Source organism: Phoxinus phoxinus (genome assembly GCF_949152265.1).
Source record: "Phoxinus phoxinus genome assembly, chromosome: 16".
NCBI classification, from domain to species: Eukaryota; Metazoa; Chordata; class Actinopteri; order Cypriniformes; family Leuciscidae; genus Phoxinus; species Phoxinus phoxinus.
The window spans coordinates 12,675,356-12,699,215 of NC_136891.1; the positions used below are offsets into that span (position 1 = coordinate 12,675,356).

General features: G+C 39.8%; 1 protein-coding gene across 11 annotated transcripts in view; it reads right to left on the reverse strand.

Annotated features, from left to right (window-relative positions):
* akap7 (A-kinase anchoring protein 7) overlaps window positions 1–23,860 on the reverse strand; it is a 44,879-nt gene that overhangs the window by 15,228 nt on the left and 5,791 nt on the right. For 6 of the 11 annotated variants that reach the window (XM_079638981.1, XM_079638979.1, XM_079638972.1 and 3 more), the window contains exons 5-7: window positions 22,349–22,509; window positions 19,966–20,078; window positions 13,191–13,338 (exon numbers count right to left, since the gene is read on the reverse strand). In XM_079638981.1, the coding sequence (XP_079495107.1) occupies window positions 13,191–13,338; window positions 19,966–20,078; window positions 22,349–22,509 (422 nt within the window). Of the gene's footprint in view, window positions 1–13,190; window positions 13,339–13,493; window positions 13,596–19,965; window positions 20,079–22,348; window positions 22,510–23,860 lie in introns of all 11 variants that reach the window. The other 5 variants (XM_079638976.1, XM_079638974.1, XM_079638977.1 and 2 more) reach the window with 1 other exon arrangement.

Here is a 23,860-nt window from a genome sequence, read left to right on the forward strand (position 1 = left end):
GAGATTTCTGCACAAATAAAAGTGTGTGCGCGTGTGTGTGTGTTTGCACTCGCTTCATTAAATCACAATTTAATCTGACATCAAATGCTCTGACAATTAAATTACTCATATTACATTTGACAGTGACTATAAGCCATTACATTACTAATTAGACTACGACACAACATAGCAACTAATTGGGTTTTACGATTCATTAACAATACTGGTGTTTTCAACAAAGAGCCTGTGAGAGTAATCTGGAGCAAAGATCAGCAACAGCACACACACACACACACACACGATACACTTGTGTTGTTTTCACACACAGATACTCATACACTAGTTATACACAGTGTGATGAGTGAAGATGAAACTTCACATAAAGCTGTAAATGACTGTCATCATGAAGAGCGACGCCTCAGTGCTGTTACTCATGTACAATGGAAGTCAATGGTGACCAAAACGGTTCGTTTGATCACTGATCCTCTAAATATCTCCTGTGTTCCCACAAAACAGTGAGAGGCACATCTGAGTGACATGAGGGCGAGTGAACGAAGGCGATCTTCACGTGTGGGGGAACTAACCCTTGAAGGAGCGTGATGTGAGGATTAGATGTGAGATCTGCAGGTTTCATCTCCAGCTCTGTCCTGTTACCCGTCAGCCGATCAGATCGATCGTCCTGCCCGCATCCGGCCTCTAGTGTCACACGCCTCGGACTCGTGCTGCTACTGACTAATGCCATAAATGTTATGCAATCTTACATAACGTGCACACAGTCCAAACTTTATGAAGCCGAAGTCCAGACTGGGAGCATTATGAGTCTGTTTATGATAGATCATCAAGTTGTTCTGCGTTTCACACTGTTGCAGGGTTCATGCAGGTTTCATTACATTGTGTTTGTATTTTAGCTGTCAATTTTAGTTCAGTTTACGAAAGTTTCTCTTTGTAATAAATACTAGGGCTGTCACGATTAATCACATCCAAAATAAAAGTTTGTTTACACATAATATATGTGTGTGTACTGTGTATAATTATTTTATATATATATAAATACACACATTTGCATGTATATATTTAATAAATAGTATATACTGTATATATATTTATATTATATATAAATATACATAACACATTTTTCTTACATATACACATGCATGTGTGTGTATTTATATATACAAAATAATTAAACACAGTACACACACTTATTTTGGATGTGATTAATCGTTGCACAGGCCTATATAGTGCTTTATTACTGTTTTTCCCTGTCACATGTTGTAGTAATCATCATAAATGATCATCCGAAAGCTTGAACACTCGAAATGCATCCTGTGAAACCAGACGGCGCATTAATATTATTATCATGGAAAAGCTCATTTAAACCTTTTACGGCTCAATTTGGTTAACTTAATAATAACTTTAATAACTTGGTTAGACGTATGGCTTTGATTTTCTGTCCATTTTAGAGTCCACATTATTTTGTAAAATATATATTTTGCATAAAATAAAGTTTATTTCATTGTAATACACTTTCATGGTTTGAAGTGCTTCACTTCTGCTTAGTGTCTTTAAAAACGACCATGTATTCTAGCATTCATATATACAACCATCTAAATTTAGATCTATGATTAACAAGAGGGGCGACAGAAAAGATAATACGCTTTTAAAAATGAACATTTAACAACTAAATATTTTTTTACAGTAACACCTTTGCTGCACACTGGTTTATTGAGTTCAGGATTGAGCCTTTTGTCCTCACTGTATCGTCACTGAAATAACTGTGCAGACTAATAATTATCATGTTTTCTGGACCGTTGCTCTAGTGGAGCTGAAGTATACATGCCAATCTGAAGACTGACGCAGAAAGAGAGATATTTGAATCCATTTCTGTCACATTTCCAAAGCAAGGCAATTCAACAACAAACAGTCATGAGAACTAGTCTAGTGGATACAACTAGAACTAGTGGATATAATAATATATAATATACTGACGATTACAAGGTTGCGTTATTCGCAGCACACAAGAAACTCAGTTAATTTACTGCGGTGAAAAAATGTAAATGTGGATTTTTTATATTAATACCATATGATACAGTTAAGCAACCTCACGCGACCAAGAGTTGTTTTCCTGAATACCACTTCATACAGCAGTTCAATAAACAGTTAGAATTAAGCCACTTATATTTTGGACCCAATATTGGCTGTTTTTGTTCAGTTTCAGCAGGAAAATTAGTTCCAAACAAAGATCACAGCAGAACCACAGCGCATCTCACAGCAACACTACTAAATTACTAAATGATTCAGCGTTTTGAACGAATCGATTGAGTCAAAGATTCAACGACTCATTTATAAACAGCTGCCTCGTTCTTTAATGAATCAGTCGTTTGAATGACTGACTCAATGACTCGCTCATTAAGACGGCCACTGGCTGCCACCTACTGGCGGTTTAGTTTCATGTTTAAAAGTATAACTTTCCTGCCTAACCAACAGAGAGCTTTAGGATGTCAGTTGAGTAATGGCCTATCTCAGTAATGACACACATCACAACAGTAATCCAGTCTGTAAAGCTGCAGTGAAACGATGAGTGTTGTGAAAGCATCGCTCAATGCCACATTATTTCATTACTGCATTTCTGAACACAGGGTCTGTACAGATACGGTCAAATGTAATTCCAGGACTTTATCTTTCAACTAAAAAAGGTAAACAGATCAATAAAAAATAAACTAATAAAACAAAATGGTACAAATAAAGTGCAGCAGATGCAATGACTGCGGTAACTTTAACCAATGATAGGATACTATGACAAAGTCAGATATGGCTTTCCTTATTCAAACTGATTTTCTTTCTCATGAATATATGATTGACTTGAAGAATGAAAGATGTATCATATACTTGGATATTTACCATATATGAGCAATATCACGCTCATAGCCATGCGAAACGGCTCTATATATCGGACAGGTTGCAGCGTTGATTTTGTGGATAGTTTTATCAAAGAAAAGATAGTTTTATCAATAAAATGAAACACTAATTTCGCATATATTGTCTTTCAATAATTCATGCACTTTTCAAGTACCTTTTCATAAATATGTCGGTTTTCAAGGGTTTTCCAGACCTCAAATAAAAAAAGTCAAATTGAAGTACTCCGAGCACTTAAAGCGCCATGTACGAGCCCTGTAAACAGCACAACATTCAATCTGTCCATCAGGACTTCATTACCACACCACTCAAAGCCCAACAGTCAGCACAGCAAAAGACCAAACTGATCAGCACTCTTGACATTATTACTTCACAAACACACGCCACATATCGACACTAACCCTGGATATTCACACCACTGGAATCACCGCATGAAAACCAAAGGTCTCCGCCATTATTACAAGTAACGCACCCTCAATCATCCCCATTATCATAAGCAAATGTTGAAACAGTCATTGCTGATTCTTCCCAGCTGTTCTGATAAAGACCTCAGTCCTCACACTAGCACTGAATCCTGCAGCGTTTGGCTCCTGTAAACAGACGCGCTCATCTCTCTCTCTGATCTGTGCTTTAACACACACACGCTGATCAATACTGGCCACATCACGAACACACAGTTCATCTGACCTCACACTGAACACTGGCTGCAGTCAACCAGAGGCAAACGTCTGCCTCCAAACAGATGATGCACAAGTGACACAACATCTGGACATCATTCACCAAAACTAACAGGGACAACATTATTTGCATGTTGCAACTTAATATTCAGAGCGTGAACTGAACGGCAAACTTAAACAGAAACGCACAAGAGAAGCATTATGAAGACGTATTTCCTCAAACAAGCAGAGATTTTGAAGACTACATGGAAGCGAGATCCTTCCGGAGAGATGCTATGATCACTGTAAAGCTGCTTTGAAACTATATGATAAAGCGCTGTATAAATGAAGGTGACTTGACTTGACTGGTTCTTAGGAACGCATGTCATCGAGGGATTAGAGAGCTGAGCTTATCCTAGATGAGCTGTGGTCAGACACTGTCATATATTAACCACGCTGTGTGTGTGTGTGTTGCAGTAGTGACAGCATGACTGGATTCAATCTCAAAGAAGATAAAACATATATGAAGCAACTGTTACAATAATACGGTCACCAGCTGTTACAACAGGACAATTTACTAAAACTAAATGTATTAAATTGTGGATTTTAGGAATCTTGAGCAGGGGATCAGGGCAGAGCATGCTCGTACATGCAGAATATCTACATCATTCTGTCGCCAATGATGGGCATTAGCGCTGGGCGGTATGAGCAAACATTTATATCACGGTATTTTTCTAAATTATACCAGTTTCACAGTATATGACGATATATATATATTTTTTTTCAAGCATGACTGTGTGTTATCCACATTTTCTACTGACTGAGAGAGCAATACTGCAGTAGATTGACTTAGAATGCCCTATTTTACTGTCAGGAGTGAATATTGTAGAAAAATCCCACACTAGTATTGATACAGCAAAGAGCCACCAGCAGGAGGCGCTCTAGGAGCGACAGATACAGCGGTTTCCCCGGTAGCGGCTGTACACAAAGCAGTTTCCCGGTAGCGGCTGTACACAAAGCAGTTTCCCCGGTAACGGCTGTACACAAAGCAGCACAGCGCTCATAAACGAATTAAATTAAAATAACCTCAAAACTTTTCTAAAGGCCGTTAGTTCCTTTTAATGATACATTTATATAAAAACACCCACGCGTTTTGACTTTGAAACGTGTAGTGCTCATGTTTATTCAACAATGTTAAAGCCTTTTGGAAAATCTATTTGTGGCGGGCAGTGTTGATATTGTGAACCAATGTCTGGGAAACACTGTAATATTTGAAAGCTATCAATTGTAGTTTAACCTCTCCATGTTCACGTCACGCTCAGTAACACACACAGCTGTGCAACAGTGAAAAGATCCTCTCAAACAGTGTAGTGCCGCATTCCCAACGTTGTTTGACCGACATACTTAACTTATTACGGTATATAAAAAATTCCTATCATAACAAAAATAAACACCGGTATTCGGTATGAACCGGTATACCGCCCAGCACTAATGGGCATTCAAATATTACATTTACATTCATGCATTTGGCAGACGCTTTTATCTTGAATTCATGACGCAGATTTGATTAGTTCCTGCAGGGAATCAAACCCATGACCTTGTGTTGCAAGCAGCATGATCTACTGTTTGAGCGAGAGGATTGTATGTGGTTGTGTGTTCTGATGTACAATACAGTTGTGTCCTATGTAACAAAACACCAGATCTGTGATTGGAATGGATACACTGTAAAAAAAAACATTTTTGAAGCTAGAAATTAGAGCTGTATGATTAATCGTTAAAATACGGCGATCTCGATTCAAACACCCACAAGATCTTATTTCTAAATGACAGTGATTCGGCTCTCTGTCTATTAAAGCTTAGACAAGTGCGATCACAGCGAACATTCAGATCTGATCCAGAGAGAGCAGTCGTCGTGTATAGATATGAAACCGCTTCACTAACAGTCTTTTCAGCATCACAGTATCATTATTTATATCTTACAGTAACTCACAGAAGTACTGGATACAAGTTTATAGTTCAGATATAAACACTGATGTTACGGTAGTGATCGGAATAGAGCAAATCACCTTTTGAAAGATACTTGATGCTTCAAATAAAGATTGTATCAGTTACATCGTTACACCAGTAGGTGGAGACAAGAGAATGTTAAAAATGTGTTTGTCATTGAATTCTAGAGATTTGTTCAAAAACATTGATTCATCCAGTAATGAAACAAGTGAAGTCTTAATGAGTGAGTCATTGAATCATTTATTTAAGAGATTCGTTCAAAACACTGATTCATCCATTAATGAATCAAGTGAAGTCTTTAGCAGTGAGTCATTGAATCAAGAGATTTGTTCAAAAATACTGATTCATCCAGTAATGAAACAAGTGAAGTCTAAATGAGTGAGCCATTGAATCATTCATTCGAGAGATTTTTTCAAAAACACTGATTCATCCAGTAATGAAACAAGTGAAGTCTTAATGAGTGAGTCATTAAATCATTCATTCAAGAGATTCGTTCAAAACACTGATTCATCCAGCAATGAAACAAGTGAAGTCTTAATGAGTGAGTCATTGAAACATTCATTCAAGAGATTAGTTCAAAAACACTGAATCATCCAGTAATAAAACAAGTGAAGTCTTAATGAGTGAGTCATTGAAACATTCATTCAAGAGATTCGTTCAAAAACACTGAATCATCCAGTAATGAAACAAGTGAAGTCTTTAGCAGTGTCATTGAATCATTCATTCAAGAGATTCGTTCAAAAACACTGATTCATCCAGTAATGAAACAAGTGAAGTCTTTATGAGTGAGTCATTGATTAATTAATTCAAGAGATTTGTTCAAAAATGCTGATTCAGGCTGCAATCACACACTTGCCTACTATATAGTAGGTGAAAAACAGTATGTGACAAAAGAAGTGTGTCTGAATTCACAGTCCTCATTAAAGAGTAGGTGAAAAGTCTCTGGATGACCGACTACTTCCGGTGAGATTCCGGTGCATCTGATGGACACTTTACTTATTATTATTTATGAATGACAGAAAAAAACACTGGTAGGTCACATGATAAAGTCCAGTTTACATTCATAATACACACACATACTATACAAAACATACCTTTTTAGCGTTTGTAAATTACTTATTCAATATAAGTACCTACTCAAGAGAATATGCGGTTTCAGACGCAGCCTCAGTATTTATGGGTGAGTCATTGAATAATTCATTCAAATTAAAACAACATTTTTAAATAGACTGCAGCTATTAGCATTTTGACAACACCTAGTAAATGACTGTAAATTACATGTAAATAAACTGCGTGCTAAATAACTGGAGTATGCTTTACATGAAAAAACGATTTCAGTCTTTCTACTTCAAAACTTCATGTTTAATTCATGTTCCTTGCTGTTTCTTTATCATTATTTGTGAAACTTGCAAACAATTTCTGAGTGGAAATGGTTTCAAAATAAATCCTTGATAAAATAAAACCATTTTTTCCCCATTGTATGTTAGGAGAACGTGTTGTTTTCTATAAATATCCGCCCTGGAAATACTTCATCAGGCTGTAGCTGTAGGAAACGACTAATATGTTCATCTGACTCATTAGCCTCATTAGCGTGTGCCAGTCCAGATGATCATCTCACGGCAGGAACATCACATCTGAATAATGAGCCTCTGATGACTTTACACATCATATGGGCTGCTCGTCTGTCTATGTTAATAATCAAAGTCTCTTGCCTCATCTTTAGTTTCACATGACCATCACCACCGCATGACCCTAACAATTCAAGTAAATGCCCTCTTATGATTGGCTGACTTCCTCGCATGTGAAATGAGCAACTATGTAAATATGGTGGTCATGTTGATGAGCTGGTGTTTGTTTTGTCAATCATAATTTCTGAACAAGCTGTTCCTCAGATTGATTTCAGTACATGTTCTGAAGTAAAGGGGAAGTCTGAGTTCAGTGTCTATACTGTCTATATAAAAGAGCAAGAAAAAGTCTCCAGTGCAGATGTGCTGTGGCTTTTGCATCCACACGAACACGCTTGCTGAAGCGATCGAGCAACAAATGTGTGTCAGTATTCTGGGCTTTAGAAAGACACCTCAGGGCTAAAATTAGACGAGCGTATTGATCAGAGCAGCAGGAGACACTCACAGAGAGACTATTGATCGTAACTCGACCAGAGCGGATATATGAACCGCTCACCTCACGCTCTGAGTCTCCATTAACACACACACTCACAGACAAATGACGGGAAACGCTTGACTGTGGCGAGTAAATAAAATGGACGGTGGGCCTGGAGTTTTATTAGGAACTAGTAAATAAATCGTGCGCTAGTCTTTTCTCTCCTATTGTGCCGTATATATCCCAGAGTAGCGCTTCAGGAACAAGAGCACATGTGGGCGGGGCTTGATTGTGTCTGTGGGGAATTGTTTGTATGGTTGTGGTTTGCTATTGGTGGATCTCGTGTGATTGACAGGTTATAGCCCCGCCCTCGTCATCAGAGAAGAGAAGAGATGCTGCAAGAGGAACATATTCTGATTCAAGATTATTATGAGACATGAATTTAACACAATAATGATGGCATCGATAAATCATTTATGAGAAATACTGCAATACTCCATAAAAATAAGAATTTTCAATATTGATTTCATGGTGACTTTAAATCAGATTGTTGTTGACATGCACTGATCTTGGAGAAAGAGGCGTGAATCCCGTTTACATGTGAACTGGAGAAAGTGGAGCTATCATGAGCGCAATTGTCGTTATTTTCGTTGATGACATAACTAAAAAAAAAAGTGAAATATGTATCAGTAAGAGCTTTTTTAAAGAAATGTATAGTACAGTCAACATCCACGGACCAGTAACTGTTCATAAGATATTAAACATATGTATATTATAGGATGTATACATATAGGATGTATAAATGAACATATAGGATGTATATTATCCCTTACATATGTATTGTGGATCATTTCTTTCCACTAGTCAGAAAGAAGTCAAGTTATGGAAGAAGCAAAATAGCAAAAAATTTCAAGATTGACCAGTGCCTGAAAAAACAAGGGTTTTAACCTGTAGTGTCTTGCCTTAAACATATGGTACTCATTAAAGGGAAACTCCACCACCTGGCAGGATGAGCTTTCAATAAAACTGATGCAGTAGAAAGGTCAAAACATCGGTATTATAAATAAAATAAGTTAACATAAATAAACATATGCAAGTGCGCAAGACATTACTGAATCTGATTGAGAAGGCAGTCGATTTCAAGCTCTGAGCTGTTGATCAGATTACTTCAGCTCTACACCACCATTTTATATTGAACTCAATCTGATCGAGTCTGACTGAGCCTTCAGACTGACCACTGTCGAATTGTGCATGTAAACGTAGATGCATAATCAATTAAAATCTAGGCTAATATTCCTCACATTAACCCACTGAAACAAAATCACTGTCACTTTGTGTTTTTAGCAGTTTGACTGAAAGACCGACACTGATTGACCTCATGTGATGAGCACCTGATCGCTCAATAATCATATTACTGTCAGAAACACTGCTGGTCACTGTTCTCAGCTCAGCCACCCTCATCTCAGACCCTGACTAATAATAAATCACAGTTCTTCTGTGGTATAATACTGACACAGTATACTACGCCAACCACAGCAGGAACTAACCATAGGATTCATTCAAGACCGATGCTAACACAAGACGATCACAGTTCTACTGTAGTGATATTTGCACACACTCCATGTCCATCACATCAGGCTTGTGTCAGAGGTAATGAGTGCTTGTAGAGACACAGCTTCAGGTGAACTGGAGGATCAACACTGACCCCTGCTGTCATCTGTGTGATATCAAGGACCGTACCCTGCTGACTGACACTGAAACCCTTCACATCAGTTACACCAGCAGTCTTTCCCATTCTCACAGCCATTATCTGCATCTGAGCTGAGAAACACTTTCCATTACAGAGCTCATCTGTCAGATATTACACATCAATACTAGTAATACAGTTATTGTCAGTCTGTAGCTTAAATCCAATGCAAGAAAAAATACTGTACATTTATAGGACTCATATTTAAGCTGATATAGCAGATGATGAGAAAACAATGGGAGAAATAGATAGATAGATAGATAGACAGATAGATAGATAGATAGATAGATAGATAGATAGATCTATCTATAGTCTATAGTAAGTGTTGATATTGTGTCTTGTCTCCTGTAGTTCCTGTATCCCTGCTCTGGCTGTGTCTGAAATCGCCCCCTATACCATTGAATAGGGCACTATTTGAGGGATCAGCCATTTGTAGTTGTGTCTGAAACCATAGTGAACGTTATCGAGTGAATTCATTCAATCCCACAATGCATTGCAATAATGAGTGTACAACTGATGTACACTCAAAGGCTAGAGAATACCCATAATGCACTGTGACGGTCAGGTCAAATTAATTCAGACCATATGATGGCGCCGCAGCCGAACCATCGATCCGTCCCGTTTCCATGATATAGTTCAAGATAAATCTTTTCATTACTACTGGAGCTGCCACAGAAACTATACAATAGCAGCAGTCAGTGTCTGAAGTCACTAACTCGTTTTCATTCACTCCTTCGAGTGGACTATATTAGTGGAGTAATGTAGGGAGTAGTGAATGAGGGTATAGGGGGCGTTTTCAGACACAGCTTCAGTGTTCGGACTCTGAGAGGCGCGTTTAGGTCAGCACTTACGCATTGGCTGATCCAACCTGAAAAAGAAGCATTTTTAATGCTATGCGAGCATAAGAAACTACATTATCACACTTGCATGACTGAAAAAGCTGCACGAGGGGCATTTCAAAGATGGCCGCCGAGTCAAATGACTCGCCTTAAAGAGACTTTGGCTAGGTTTAGTTTCGGTTTCCTTGGTTATTGAATATGTCCTTGTTTGTTCCTATGGTTACGTATGATTTGCACCTGTTTCTCATTATGTTTGCCTTGTTTTATCTGTTCACATCCTTCGACTGGGATTTGTGCGTTTCTATGGCAACATTATCAATGCCTAAATGAATGAGCGGTCAGGTGGTACAAGGAGAGCTCTCAGAAAACTCACATCTGACAAGCTCCAATTACGAGCTCTACGAGGACGTGAGCGGTTTTTACAAGTTGAAATCTCGTAATTACTGTAATCACAACATGGCATGAACGCACCTTATACATTATTACTCCCTGTTCAGTTTGGTACCTCGTCGGTTCTCGTTTATTATTATTATGTGATTATCGCTCTTCCCAGCCTGAGCTCCTGTGCTTCTACCCAGCATTCAATTGTTCACTGCTTGTTCATGTTAGATTAACATTAACAAATAGCCTACAACATTTGATTTTAAAAATGTATTAGTAATAGTTCATGTTAACTAAGACTAATAAATGCTGCAGAATTATTGTTGATTGTTACTTCATGTTAACTAATGTTAACAAATAAACCTTATTGTAAAGATGTATAATAAATAAAGATGAATATATTCCTTAAGAGTTCATGTCCTCAAACAAGTATCCTGTACTATCAGCAATGCATTAATTCTCCAACATTAGAAGACCAATTTCACTATTTGTTCCTGTTGTTGTTCTTGGCATTATCAACAGCACTGATGTGTGTGACTCCAGGCAGTTCATCAACATCATGCAGATTATTATTAACAGCTCTACTTAATGTCGTGAGCCTGTAATGTAACATGTAGCCTATACGTTTGTGTGTGTGTGTGTGTGTGTGTTTGTGGTGATCAGAAGCCCCGAAACACACTGCTTAAATGAATAGTGTAGCATTTCAGTGTGAGATTAATTCATCCAGCCACCAGAGGGAGCCGTCTGCCCAACACTGACCTCTTCACCAGTCACTTCCACCACATACTGCTCACCTGTGCTTGGACCCAGTTTACCTGCCGGATTTGTTATCCGCACAATGGATTCTACAACTACTCTAATACACAAATACTCACATAATGCTTACAAATAAACAGATGTAAATATATGGATATGAATATATATGTTGGCTTTTCTAGAAATGAAATAAAGTACAATTACACTACAGGTGTAGCCTACACTGTGAAGGATCATAAAATAATCTCAATATTTCATGTCTCTGTAATTTATGTGGTGAAAAGCAGTGTAATAAGTGATTGGTCTGAACATGATCTCTTAAATGTCTGTTCTAACTCAAAGCTGCTTGCTAATAGTGTAATTAATGAGCTAATAAAATATCTCAATATTTAGTGAGGCCAATGCCTGCGTAATAAGCACATCAGGGTCCTGATCTTCCTGTCAGAGTGTATTCTGCGCTAACAACCGGCTGGATCATTTCTTTCCACTAGTCAGAAAGAAGTCAAGTTATGGAAGAAACAAAATAGCTAAAAATTTCAAGATTGACCAGTGCCTGAAAAAACAAGGGTTTTAACCTGTAGTGTCTTGCCTTAAACATATGGTACTCATTAAAGGGAAACTTCACCACCTGGCAGAATGAGCTTTCAATAAAACTGTCTATGCAGTAAAAAGGTCAAAACATCGGTGTTACCTGACTAGAGAAAACTGAGAAAAATGCTGTTTTCTTTCCATTTGCCAAACAGGTAGTAGAACTTCAACCCCCATAATGCACTGGGCTTGTTGCAGTTCAAGGCCACGCCCACCAGTCTGCTCTGGATACGCTTAACCAGAGTCAAATACTGCCTTGCTTTAGTAGGACATACTTCTTAGCAAACTTTTAATCATTATGGTTTCGACTTGTATTGCTCCCGGGTGCAAGAATTCAAAGAGTAAACGTTCAGCAGGAATGAGTTACTTTGTGTTCCAGAGTAGGGTCCAGAGCTTTGTAGACAGTGACTAAAGGCTGCAGAGCATCTTCAATACAGAGAGAGTAAAGAGACGGAAAATATGATAAACCTTCATGCTTGTAGTCAACATTACATACTGGATGAGCACAAACACAGTTTTAGACCAAACGAAGGGGAAAACTGAAAGAAACCGACGTTCTGCCAGTTCCACCTGAAGCAAAACGGTCGCGTTCAGGTAAGAAAGATGTTGCCATTGCCATAGTGATCCAGTTTTACCATAATGCGGTTTAAAGAGTAGACAAAGTATGATACAATTTTCAGTGATATTAACCCTAACCTTACAATAACTGTTCTGTTAATAACCCTCTGCTGACCCGACAGACCGTGGGCGGGAATACAAACATGAGGAAGTATAATCTGTAGTTTTCACGAAGACTTTTACGGACTAATCAACGTGAATTACTCGGTCCAGGTAACACACAGAAAGAGGAAACACTGTTCATTTACTCATACTATCTGATACCATCACACAGTACCAGGCTCAAATAAAAGATGTAGAGTTTGGAAATGACCTGCAAACCTGAGCCCAAATCACAAGCCAGAAGATGTTGATGAAGACGATGATGTCAAAGACACATCCAGTCCAGAAGCACTGCTGATGCACAGCGGCATCTTCATCACACACACACACACACACACACACACACACACACACACACACACACACACACACACACACACACACACACACACACACACACACACACACACACACACACACACACACACACACACACACACACACACACACACACACACACACACACACACACACACTTTCCTCTAGAGCAGGTTTACTCACTGAACGTGACGCTCTTCTCGCGGTGGTAGTATCCATCTGAGGTCTTTTTCTTGAGCATGGAGCACAGGTCCACTCTACAGACACACTCGTCTCCGAATACACGGCTCTCGAAGTCTGAAAACAGCGCCGGATCCAGCTTCTTAACGCCCTGCGAAGACACACACACAGACACACGTCACACAATGAGTCCAGAGCAAGCAGAAGGACACACTCAAGAGACAGTCATGTGGGGCTGGAAGTGTGTGTCGGGGCCGATAACCTCGAGAGGAAGCTGAGCTGTGGGAAGATTACACACACACACACCTCCCTATCTGTGTCCTCCACATGAAGAAGAAGCGTCAGTCCGTCTGTCACGTACACACACAGCACAGCAGATGTGGAGAGAGTTTCAGACCCAGTCCCTGTCTTCAGAAGAGCAGCGTGAACACTGGGAGAGTCTGAGCAGGTTAAAGTGGTGTAATGTGTGTTTGATCTAATTGTGTGTGTGAGTGATGATCTGGCGTCAGTCTCACCCCCTCACTGTCTGAACAGAGGCTTCATCATCACAACACCATCTAACTAGAGCACTTTAGGGCTTTAATGTCTTTGAAACAAGGCTGCATTTCTTTAATCAAAATTACAGTAAAAACTGTAATATTGTAAGATATTATTTCAGTACCATTATGCTATTTTAAAGGCTCCTAATAGTTCTCCTACAATAGGTTTACATGCATCCAAGGTCAAAAACACTAACTCTTTCCTCGCCATTGACAGAAATGTTCAAATGTTTTGAAAATGTTATAGGGTATGGGGCTCTGTTGCACATCTACTGAAAGAGTGCTGAATCTACGGATCAAACAGACAAACAAGCAGAAACAAGCAACAGTAGCACTGATTATGCACGGTGTAGTCTTGGACAAAAATATGATTTCCTCAGCTTTTTGTTCAAAAAGTTGCTTTATTATGAAACTTACCCACATTCAAGTGTTGAGAAAAAAGGAATGCATGAAACTAGAATAAAAAAACTAGAATAAAACTTTATTTTGAAAAAAGCAGAGGCTCTGTTTTTTGGGGTTTTTTTATTGCATGTTCAGATATTCATACAACAAAATATTCTGGGGGCCAAGAAATTTTTGTGAAAAGGATAAAAAATACTGGCAGTGGCTGGCAACTGCAAAAAAAAATGCTGGTGGGGAAAGAGTTAATTTTCTCATAATATCCACTGCAGCATCAGCTCTTTTCTCTCTAATCAAGGATTCAGTCTCTTTAAAGGGGTCATCGGATGCCCATTTTCCACAAGTTGGTATGACTCTTTGGGGTCTTCATGTAAAGTTTGTAACATACCTTGGTTAAAATTCCTTAATGGTTGTGTAAAACAACACTCTTTTACCTCCTCAAAAACAGCTCTGTTCACAGCGACCCGTTCCGGTGTATGTCTCTTTAAATGCTAATGACCAACTGCTCAAATGACCACCCCTCTCTTCCATGGGGCATGTCGACACAAGACACATAAAGTGCTGCCTTGGCAACCTGCTCAGAAAGTATACAAATGGCTGAGGGCGGAAATATGCTAATCCAGGGAATATGCTAATCCGGGGAATATGCTAATATGGGAAATATGATAATACGGGACAGTCCATCAGCGGTTGTGGATGGAGCATGAGCAATATGACATCATATTGCTCAGAAAATCCAAACGGTCTGACTATTGAGAGTGTTAAGGCTTTTTGAGGATAAAAAAAAGGAGTGAATGGATTTTTTTCATCGTATGCTGGTTGTGTCCACACACTGCAAAGACATATTTATATTATCTTTACATTTACACTCATACCCCTTTAAAGCCCGCCTTTCTGGGAGCTGCTCTGCTCTGATTGGTCAGATGGCCCAGTCTGTTGTGATTGGTCTACTCTGCTCTGATTGGTCAGATGGCAGAGTCTGTTGTGATTGGTCTACTCTGCTCTGATTGGTCAGATGGCAGAGTCTGTTGTGATTGGTCTACTCTGCTCTGATTGGGCAGATGGCCCAGTTTGTTGTGATTGTTCTGCTCTGATTGGTGGATTTGCTCTGGCAGAAAACAGCGTCTTCTGGACATGAACAACACGAACCAAACTCTTCCAGTCTCCGATAAACTACAGTGTTTGAAGGGCAAAGCAGACGCTGTTCTCATTCAGCCAATGGAGACCAGAGTCTGGCATTATGCAGATTAGTTACAAACCTACGCAGGTTCAGCAGGAAGTGAGACTGGAGTTACCGACGACTCGTTTCAGTTCAGAATCACTTCTTTCTTTTAGGAGACAAAGAGTACGTTCACATGCTCACCAGTAAGCTTGTAACACACAAATAATTAAAGGTGCTCTAAGCGATGCTGGGTGACGTCAACTTCTTGTTGACATTCAAAGTATTGTCAAACAAAACGGACGCTAGCTAGACCCTCCCCTCCTCCTCACCCCGTCTCCTCCCCCTCCCTTCGTTTCCCGGTGAGCATAAACAACGGCTCCGTCATAACAAATTTAGTCAAAGTTGTCAATAGCCTATAAATGAATATTCAAATTCATAACAAACAGTGGGTAAATACTATCAATCACACAAGCTGTCGCCCAACTGTGAGTTTGCTTGATAATTTACAATAGAGATCAATTGCTAGCTGCCTCTCCACTAAAGTTTGCGCTGACTGCATAGATCTAGCTAATTATTGCGTTGGTTAGGAGAACACGAACGTCCATTTAGAAAAACAAAAAAATGTATATGCCCACCTGTCCAGCAAAAACAGAGCTACTTGGATGTCGGATTGGAAGCCCCTCTGCCGGCGGAGTTCTCACCACCTTTCGCAGACTTTTCAAATGTAAATTCGGGACTGCGCGTTCCTTATCCTTTTCCCTCTTTGCAATTTGTTCATCTGAACCTCATCCCTTTGTGTGTCGGCTATATCAAACTTTAAGAGAATATAATTCTAACTTCCCTCTTCATGCTTCCATCTCCTCCTTCACACACCCCTTCCTGTGTGCACGCACACTAGCCCCTTAAACCCCACCCCCAAATCTTGCTTGTCAGTGATTGGCTGGAACTCTGTTCGTTATGTTTCGTGGTGCGGGTTGCCCCAGTTTGTTTTTGTTGCCGTTTGTGGAGCTTGGGCTGTCTAAAGAGACCGTGTTTTTTTACAGTGTGTTCAGGGGACAGGCAGCTTGCGGATAGTGAGGAGATGTTTGCTGTATGTTTTGGCCTAAAAAACGCGTGGCATCGCTTATAGCACCTTTAAGCTTATTGAAATAACCAGTTTTCCCCATTTACATGCTGTCCTATTCTTAGGTTGACTGCTTCTATTGCTCTCCTCATTTGTAAGTCGCTTTAGATAAAAGCGTCTGATAAATGATTTAATGTAAATGTAAACCAGTAACCTGACAACACAAGTAAACCGCGTTTACATGACTTTATTAATAAATCAGTGCCCCTGTGTGAAGTCAAAACATAATCATTTGTGTATCAGTATTTAATTTATGTCGTCAGTTGTTATGCTGAATAAAGTTTGCAACACGTCAGCTCGTGTCTTATCCTCTCATGCAGTGACAGATGCAGTGTTTTCACTGAACCGCTTTACTTCTGCTGCACGAGATGAGGTTCAGTTTGATCATTTTCTGGATCATGAAAGAGTCTGTGATATATTTCCTGTGAAACGCTCGCTCTGTCTGGAGGTTTAAATCTGCAGTAAGGATGCGTTCCTGTCACATTACACACATGCGCACTTCAATAAGCCGACAGAAAGCAGGTTAATGCGTTTACATGCCGCGCGCAAAGTCGGAATAAGAGGCGAAACACTCCCAGTGTCGACCGGTTTATGCTTCATGTAAAATTACATTTAGCCAAGGCTGCAAAGCTGACTCCGTGTTATAAATATGTTAGACCTATCACTTCTGCCACTAAAGATTGCTTTATCAATAATATTCCTAATCAGTTTCATCATCTCAGCATCCCGGATAGTTTAGAAGAACTTGATATTGCAACAGAAACTTAACTCTCTCTTTTCCAGCACTTTAGACACAGTTGCTCCGTTGCGCTTAAAGAAGATTAAAGAACATAGTCCAACGCCGTGGCACAACGAGCACACTCAGGCCCTTAAGAGAGCAGCCAGAAAAATGGAGCGCAACTGGAAGAAAACAAAACTAGAGGTGTTTCGGATTTCATGAAAGGAGAGCTCGATTGCTTACAGAGAGGCTTTCAGATCTGCTTATTTTTCAACCCTATTAGAAGAAAATAAACATAATCCTAGGTATTTATTTGAAACAGTGGCTAAACTAACGAAAAAGAAAGCTTCAAACCCAGAAGTTTCCAAGCAACACAACAGTAATGACTTTATGAACTTCTTCACTTATACAGTGTAAGATTGATAATATCAGGGACAAAATTATAACTATGCAACCGTCTACTACATTATCGCATCAGGGAAGTGCATTGTAGTCTCCCTGAGGAAAAATTTGATTCATTTGTTGGTATAGGAGAGGAAGAATTTTGCAAACTCGTTAATTCATCTAAATAGACAACTTGTATGTTAGACCCTATACCTATTACCGACTAAGCTACTGAAAGAGATGCTTCCAGATGTCATAGATCCTCTTCTTAATATCATTAATTCGTCTTTGTCTAGGATACATACCAAAAACCTTTAAGCTAGCTATGATTAAACCGCATGTTAAAAAAATGCAACTTGATCATACAAAATTAGTCAATTACAGGCCGATCTCGAATCTGCCTTTTCTGTCAAAGATATTAGAAAAAGCAGTATCCTTGCAACTGTGTTCCTTTCTTGAAAGAAATAATATCTGTGAGGATTTTCAGTCCGGATTTAGACCATACCATAGTACCGAGACAGCTCTCGTTAGAGTCACAAATGATTTGCTCTTATCATCCGATCGTGGTTGTATCTCTCTATTAGTGTTACTCGATCTTAGTGCTGCATTTGACACCATTGACCACAACATCCTTTTATAGACTAGAAAACTATGTTGGCATTAGTGGAATTGCACTAGCATGGTTTAAATCATACTTTTCTGACCGTTATCAGTTTGTAGCAGTAAATGAAGAGATGTCTTATCGATCACAAGTTCAGTATGGCGTACCACAAGGCTCAGTACTAGGACCGCTGATGTTCACTCTGTACATGCTACCATTAGGAGATATCATTAGGAAACATGGAATTAGCTTTCACTGTTATGCCGACGATACTCAGCTGTAACGAAACCTACCAATTCACAAAATTAACGGAATGCATAGCTGATATAAAAAATTGGATGACTAGTAATTTCCTACTACTAAATTCAGAAAAAACAGAGATTCTAATTATTGGACAAAAAACTTCCACACGTAATAACCTAGAATACTGTCTAACACTTGATGGCTGCTCTGTTAAGTCTTCGTCGTTGGTTAGGAACCTGGGTGTGCTCTTTGATAACAATCTTTCATTTGAAAGTCACGTGTCTAGTATCTGTAAAAGAAGTTTAACAATGATATATTCTGTAAGCCCCCCCTTCCCCCCCTTTTAACCCCGCCACTCCCGCACACTGGTGCGTAACCTCATACTATGAGAAAGGCTTTTACGGCCTTGTTTGGACAAAAGTGCATTATTTCTTACAAATTACTAGGTTTTCTATACAGTATGTTGTTCCATTCTACTTAATAAATAACTTTGCCTGCTTTAAAGGAGAACTCTGATATAACTGGCTGATATAACATCATTTTTATTAATATCTTTCACATCTCCTGCAGTCAGATTCACTCGTGTTCCCTCTGAAGGAATCACTCAACATGGCTGGGCACTTGTAATGACACATCAAGGATGATAAGAGAAATAAAAGCAGGTTTAAAACGTGAAGTCAATAGGGTGCAAATTTTAAAAAGAGGATAACACGGTGTAGGCAACACTGATTTTTGTCGTTGTTCTCTGTATTGACAGCACTCCAAATTTACTAAAAATTGAGCTCAATGTTAAAATTGACCGGAGTTCTCCTTTAAAGGTTTTAAAAATCTTTCCTTTTATCATGGATTATGTGAAAGCTAAAGCTGAATCTAAACGTTCAGGTTAAATCCTAAGTTTTCCTATTAGTTCTAAGAAAGACCTTTAGCTTTAAAGAATAAGAGGTTAAAGAATAACAACAACTTTAATGGAGTCAGATTAATTATATTGGAGTCAGATAAATATTTGAATTATACACGTCATCCTTCAACTGCCTTTTGTTTCCGATTATTGGTTCAAAATAGCAGCGTAAGCTTCCAGCCTTACAATCGTACTTTATGTTTTTATTTTCAATAATTATTTTGCATATATTTGCTGACTGAGGCAATCCAGATGTTTTTTTCTTTCTTTTCTCCGTTGTGTTAATGTGCCTTATGTTGTCCTGACTGCTTTATGCTTTTGTGTTTGTTAATATAACTTAAAAACTTTTAAAAAAACAATGAAAACAAAAAACATGTGAATATATAGTGAAGTGTAATTTTCAAAAGTTTCAAAGCTGAATTTTCAGCATCATTACTCCAGTCTTTAGTGTCACATGATCCTTCAGAAATCATTCTAATATGATGATTTGATGCTCAAGAAACATTTATGATTATTATAACTGTGACTGCACAGATACACTATATTATTTAGTGGAAGAATAATTCATCATGATTTCTAAAAATAAATTACAATTGTCTACTGATCACAGTTGCCATTGACTCAATGCTGTTACAGTAAATTAATTCTGCACAGACACAGACACAGACACAGACACAGACACACACACACACAAACCCAAGCACTTCTTACCTGCTTGCGTAGTTTGGGAGCTCTTGAGAGTTTGAGAAACGTCAGATGAGGTTTGAAGGCTTTGTCATCTCCAGACACGATGCCTTTCTCCTCAAATGCCTTCCTCACACTCTCTGGGTGGACAGAAAGAACACACACACAGCCTCAGAGACACAGATGCATCCTGGGATAGTCTATTTACAGCCTCCCGCGGACCGGACCGAGACTGTCTCACCGTCCTCAATGTAAGACAAGACATAATCAATACAGAGAGAGCGAGAAAGAGAGAGATGACATTAGCAGACTGAGCTCTTAGTGTCTTGTGCATCTAAATCTTCAACGTGTTTTCACTCCACTTCCTGTAGGGATCCAAAATACTGTGCTCATATCAATTATCAATGAATATTAGAGGCTTTTTTTTTACGTCATACGCCAATACTGGGAGCAGTAAAACCTAAAATCTGGCCACAACTCAGCTGGATTTATTTTGGTACAATGGATGATTATGTCAGAGAATCTGAAGACTGATGGGACAATCGCACACACCAGACGCAGATCACAGATGTAGATTTTCATTCTCATTATTTTATTTATGGGGTGTAATAGAATAGGTTAACATGCTTTAATGCCAATCAGTACATTATTGCAGCTCCTCTATTTCACACTGATTTCTACAAAGTCCCGCCTTCTGAAGAGCTCAGAGTGCTGTGATTGGCCAGCTGACCCAGTGTGCTGTGATTGACCAGCTTACTCGGTGTGCTGTGATTGGCCAGCTGACCCGGTGTGCTGTGATTGGCCAGCTGACCCGGAGTACTGTGATTGGCCAGCTGACCCGGTGTGCTGTGATTGGCCAGCTGACCCGGTGTGCTGTGATTGGCCAGCTGACCCGGTGTGCTGTGATTGGCCAGCTGACCCGGTGTGCTGTGATTGGCCAGCTGACCCGGTGTGCTGTGATTGGCCAGCTGACCCGGTGTGCTGTGATTGGCCAGCTGACCCGGTGTGCTGTGATTGGCCAGCTGACCCGGTGTGCTGTGATTGGCCAGCTGACCCGGTGAGCTGTGATTGGCCTGCTGACCCGGTGTGCTGTGATTGGCCAAACACCTGAACGTAACGCCCCTAACCATAACCGTAAGCTTCAGTCGTTGATTTTACCGTATCAGTTCGAGCCAAGTCGGATTATATAAAGCGGATGATCAAGCAGATCGCTTGTAACCAACATCGGACGACAACATTATAATTCACGAAACGCCTTCTTTCTTTGCGTATGTCTTTGAGCGGCGTTATGCAAATATTTTACTCTGTGACATACGAAAGTAATATCTGGAATATCTGAATAATCAATCAATCAATGCTCGTTCTTCACAAAAGACAGTTTTGGACTCAACTGACTTTCACTGAATGGACAAAAACAATGAGACATCTCTCAAAATATCTTCTGTTACATTTCGCAGAAGAACGCAAGTCATGTTTAAAGGGCACCTATTATGCTAAATTCACTTCTACATGGCGTTTGAACATAAATGTGTGTTGGCAGTGTGTGTACACAACCACCCTATAATGATAAAAATCCACCCAGTGCTTTTTTTAAAATCCCCATAAATCATAAGCAGTGTCTCAGAACGAGCCGTTCTCAGATTCGGAACAATGTGACGTCACATTGCACAAGCCCCGCCCACAACTGTTGATTGACACTGCAGTTTTAGTGTAGACCCGCAAGACCTGTTTTAGCTGGACACAGTCTGCCATTGTTTTCGACGCTGGAGCAGCTGTAGACAAGAATGTCTCCTAAGCGATTGAGGTGTTTTGTTGTTGGATATAAGAATGAACATAGCAGTCTTCATTTACTCTCGCTGCGTCTCGCTGTTCCTCGAGGATGGATCTCACCAACTGTTCATGATCCAGCTTACAGTCTCCAGAGCGACAGGCCTAACGTCACTGATCACAGCAGAAATAAAAGTGAGAGCGCACACTTCATTGCATTTCATCTGAGTCGTTTTACGGATATAAAGTTTACCAGTTTATTAAGCACCCCCTGAAAAGGTGTGTACATATTTGTTTACTGTTAGTTGTAACGAGTGTTTTGTGTACTTCGCTGTGTATGTTCCATGATAATGAGAGGGAGAGAGAGAGAGTTGGATAAGACTTTAATGCAGGCTTGTATTAATAGTGTATAAAAGCAGATGACAAATACATTATAATCGCAATTAAACTGAACTATACCTGTTCTATCTCCACACAGCATATATTCTCTGGCTCTGTGGGCATTATTGTTCTGCCGCTGAAACACTGATTGAGCGCATTTATCAATTAAAAAATAAAGTACAGCTTTTAAACTATTTAATGAATGGTGTGTGTTTATTTGTGAAGGAGAGCAGAGGATGAGGAGCGAGGAAGAGCGCTGTACCTGCGATGAGCGCGAGTGTGTTCAGATGCTCTCCTTCTGCAATCCGGACAAACGCCACCTCCTGTTTAAAGTGTCCGACTCCACAGAAGGGTAGGATCAGCCTGTGTCCTGCCAGCAGTGTGTTCAGAGGAGACTCCAGCGCTGAGAGTGTGGACACAGCACTGCACACACACACGCACACGCGCACACACACACACACACACACACACACACACACACACACACACACACACACACACACACACAAAAGGGGTGGTTGATTATGATTTAACTTTTCTAACTTTAGTTAGTGTGTAATGTTGCTGTTTGAGAATAAACAACATCTGCAAAGTTACAACACTCAAGGTTAAAAGCAAAGGTAGATATTTGCTTTTAAAGAAATCGTTTTTTTAAGGACTACAACAAACGGCCGGTAGGAACTACACAACATTCCTCCCGGGTTAGTGACATCACCAACCCTAAAATTTACATAAACCCCGGCCCCCGGGAACACGCAGTCCATGTTGAGAAGAGGGAGAGTTGTTGTAGTCGAGCACATTTGTGAGTCAGCTCAAACTTTAGCATCCATCTTTTCACATGCAATAGAAAGTCACTCTGTGTGCATCTCACAACAGTTCCTATACAAGCGATTTATAGATTACCATGACAGAATATCCTAATTGAAGATAGTTAACTCCACATCAGCTACATAAATTCATCAACTAACCATTCAGAAACGTCCTGTTGCTTCTACATGTTGTCACTTCTTCACGTTTGTAGTTTTAGGCAGCTGACATCACAGAATGTGACTATTTTCGGGATTCTGATTTGCTAACGCTTGAGCTTCTCGTTACACTGCCACCTACAGGTTTGGCATGCTCTTTAGAGTTCTCAACGGGTCGGGTCGGCCCGACAGACCCGACAGACCCCGGGCCGGGTTCGGGTCGAAAATATAAGCAAATGACTCGGGTCGGGTCGGACCTCGGGCTTAATCTTTTCCGCTCAGTGAAAAAAAAAACAAAAAAAACATTTATTAATCATCGCTGCTGTTCATCGTAAAGAAAGTCTGGCTGCTGCGTGTAACGTGGCGTGCAACATGGAGAGGGGTGGGGGCAGACCTGACGCCGCTACGTGCACGCCTTTAGCCTGGAGAAGAAGATGGAGTTGGTGAAAAGTAAACTTCCCGCAGGTGAATTCACCATCGCTACTACAGGAGTGGGAAATCAGAGGTCTGGAAAGTGTTTGGACTGGTGCTGGATTCTGATGGAAATTTTACAGGTTATGTACAGCCCGCCCGCTGGCTGGGTACATGTTTGAGTTCTTTTTATTTATTATTGTGTGAAGATTTTTATTTAGACTAAGGCATATTTATATAGCCTATTTATATATTTAAAGTTTATTGTTTCAGTTGTTTGTATTGTTAAAAGGCGTGAACATTAAAGTTTGATTTGAATTCCCGTCTGCTGGTCATGATAATACGTTTATGAGAAAAAAAAATACACGGCCGTCGGGCCGCGGGCCTGGTTCGGGCAG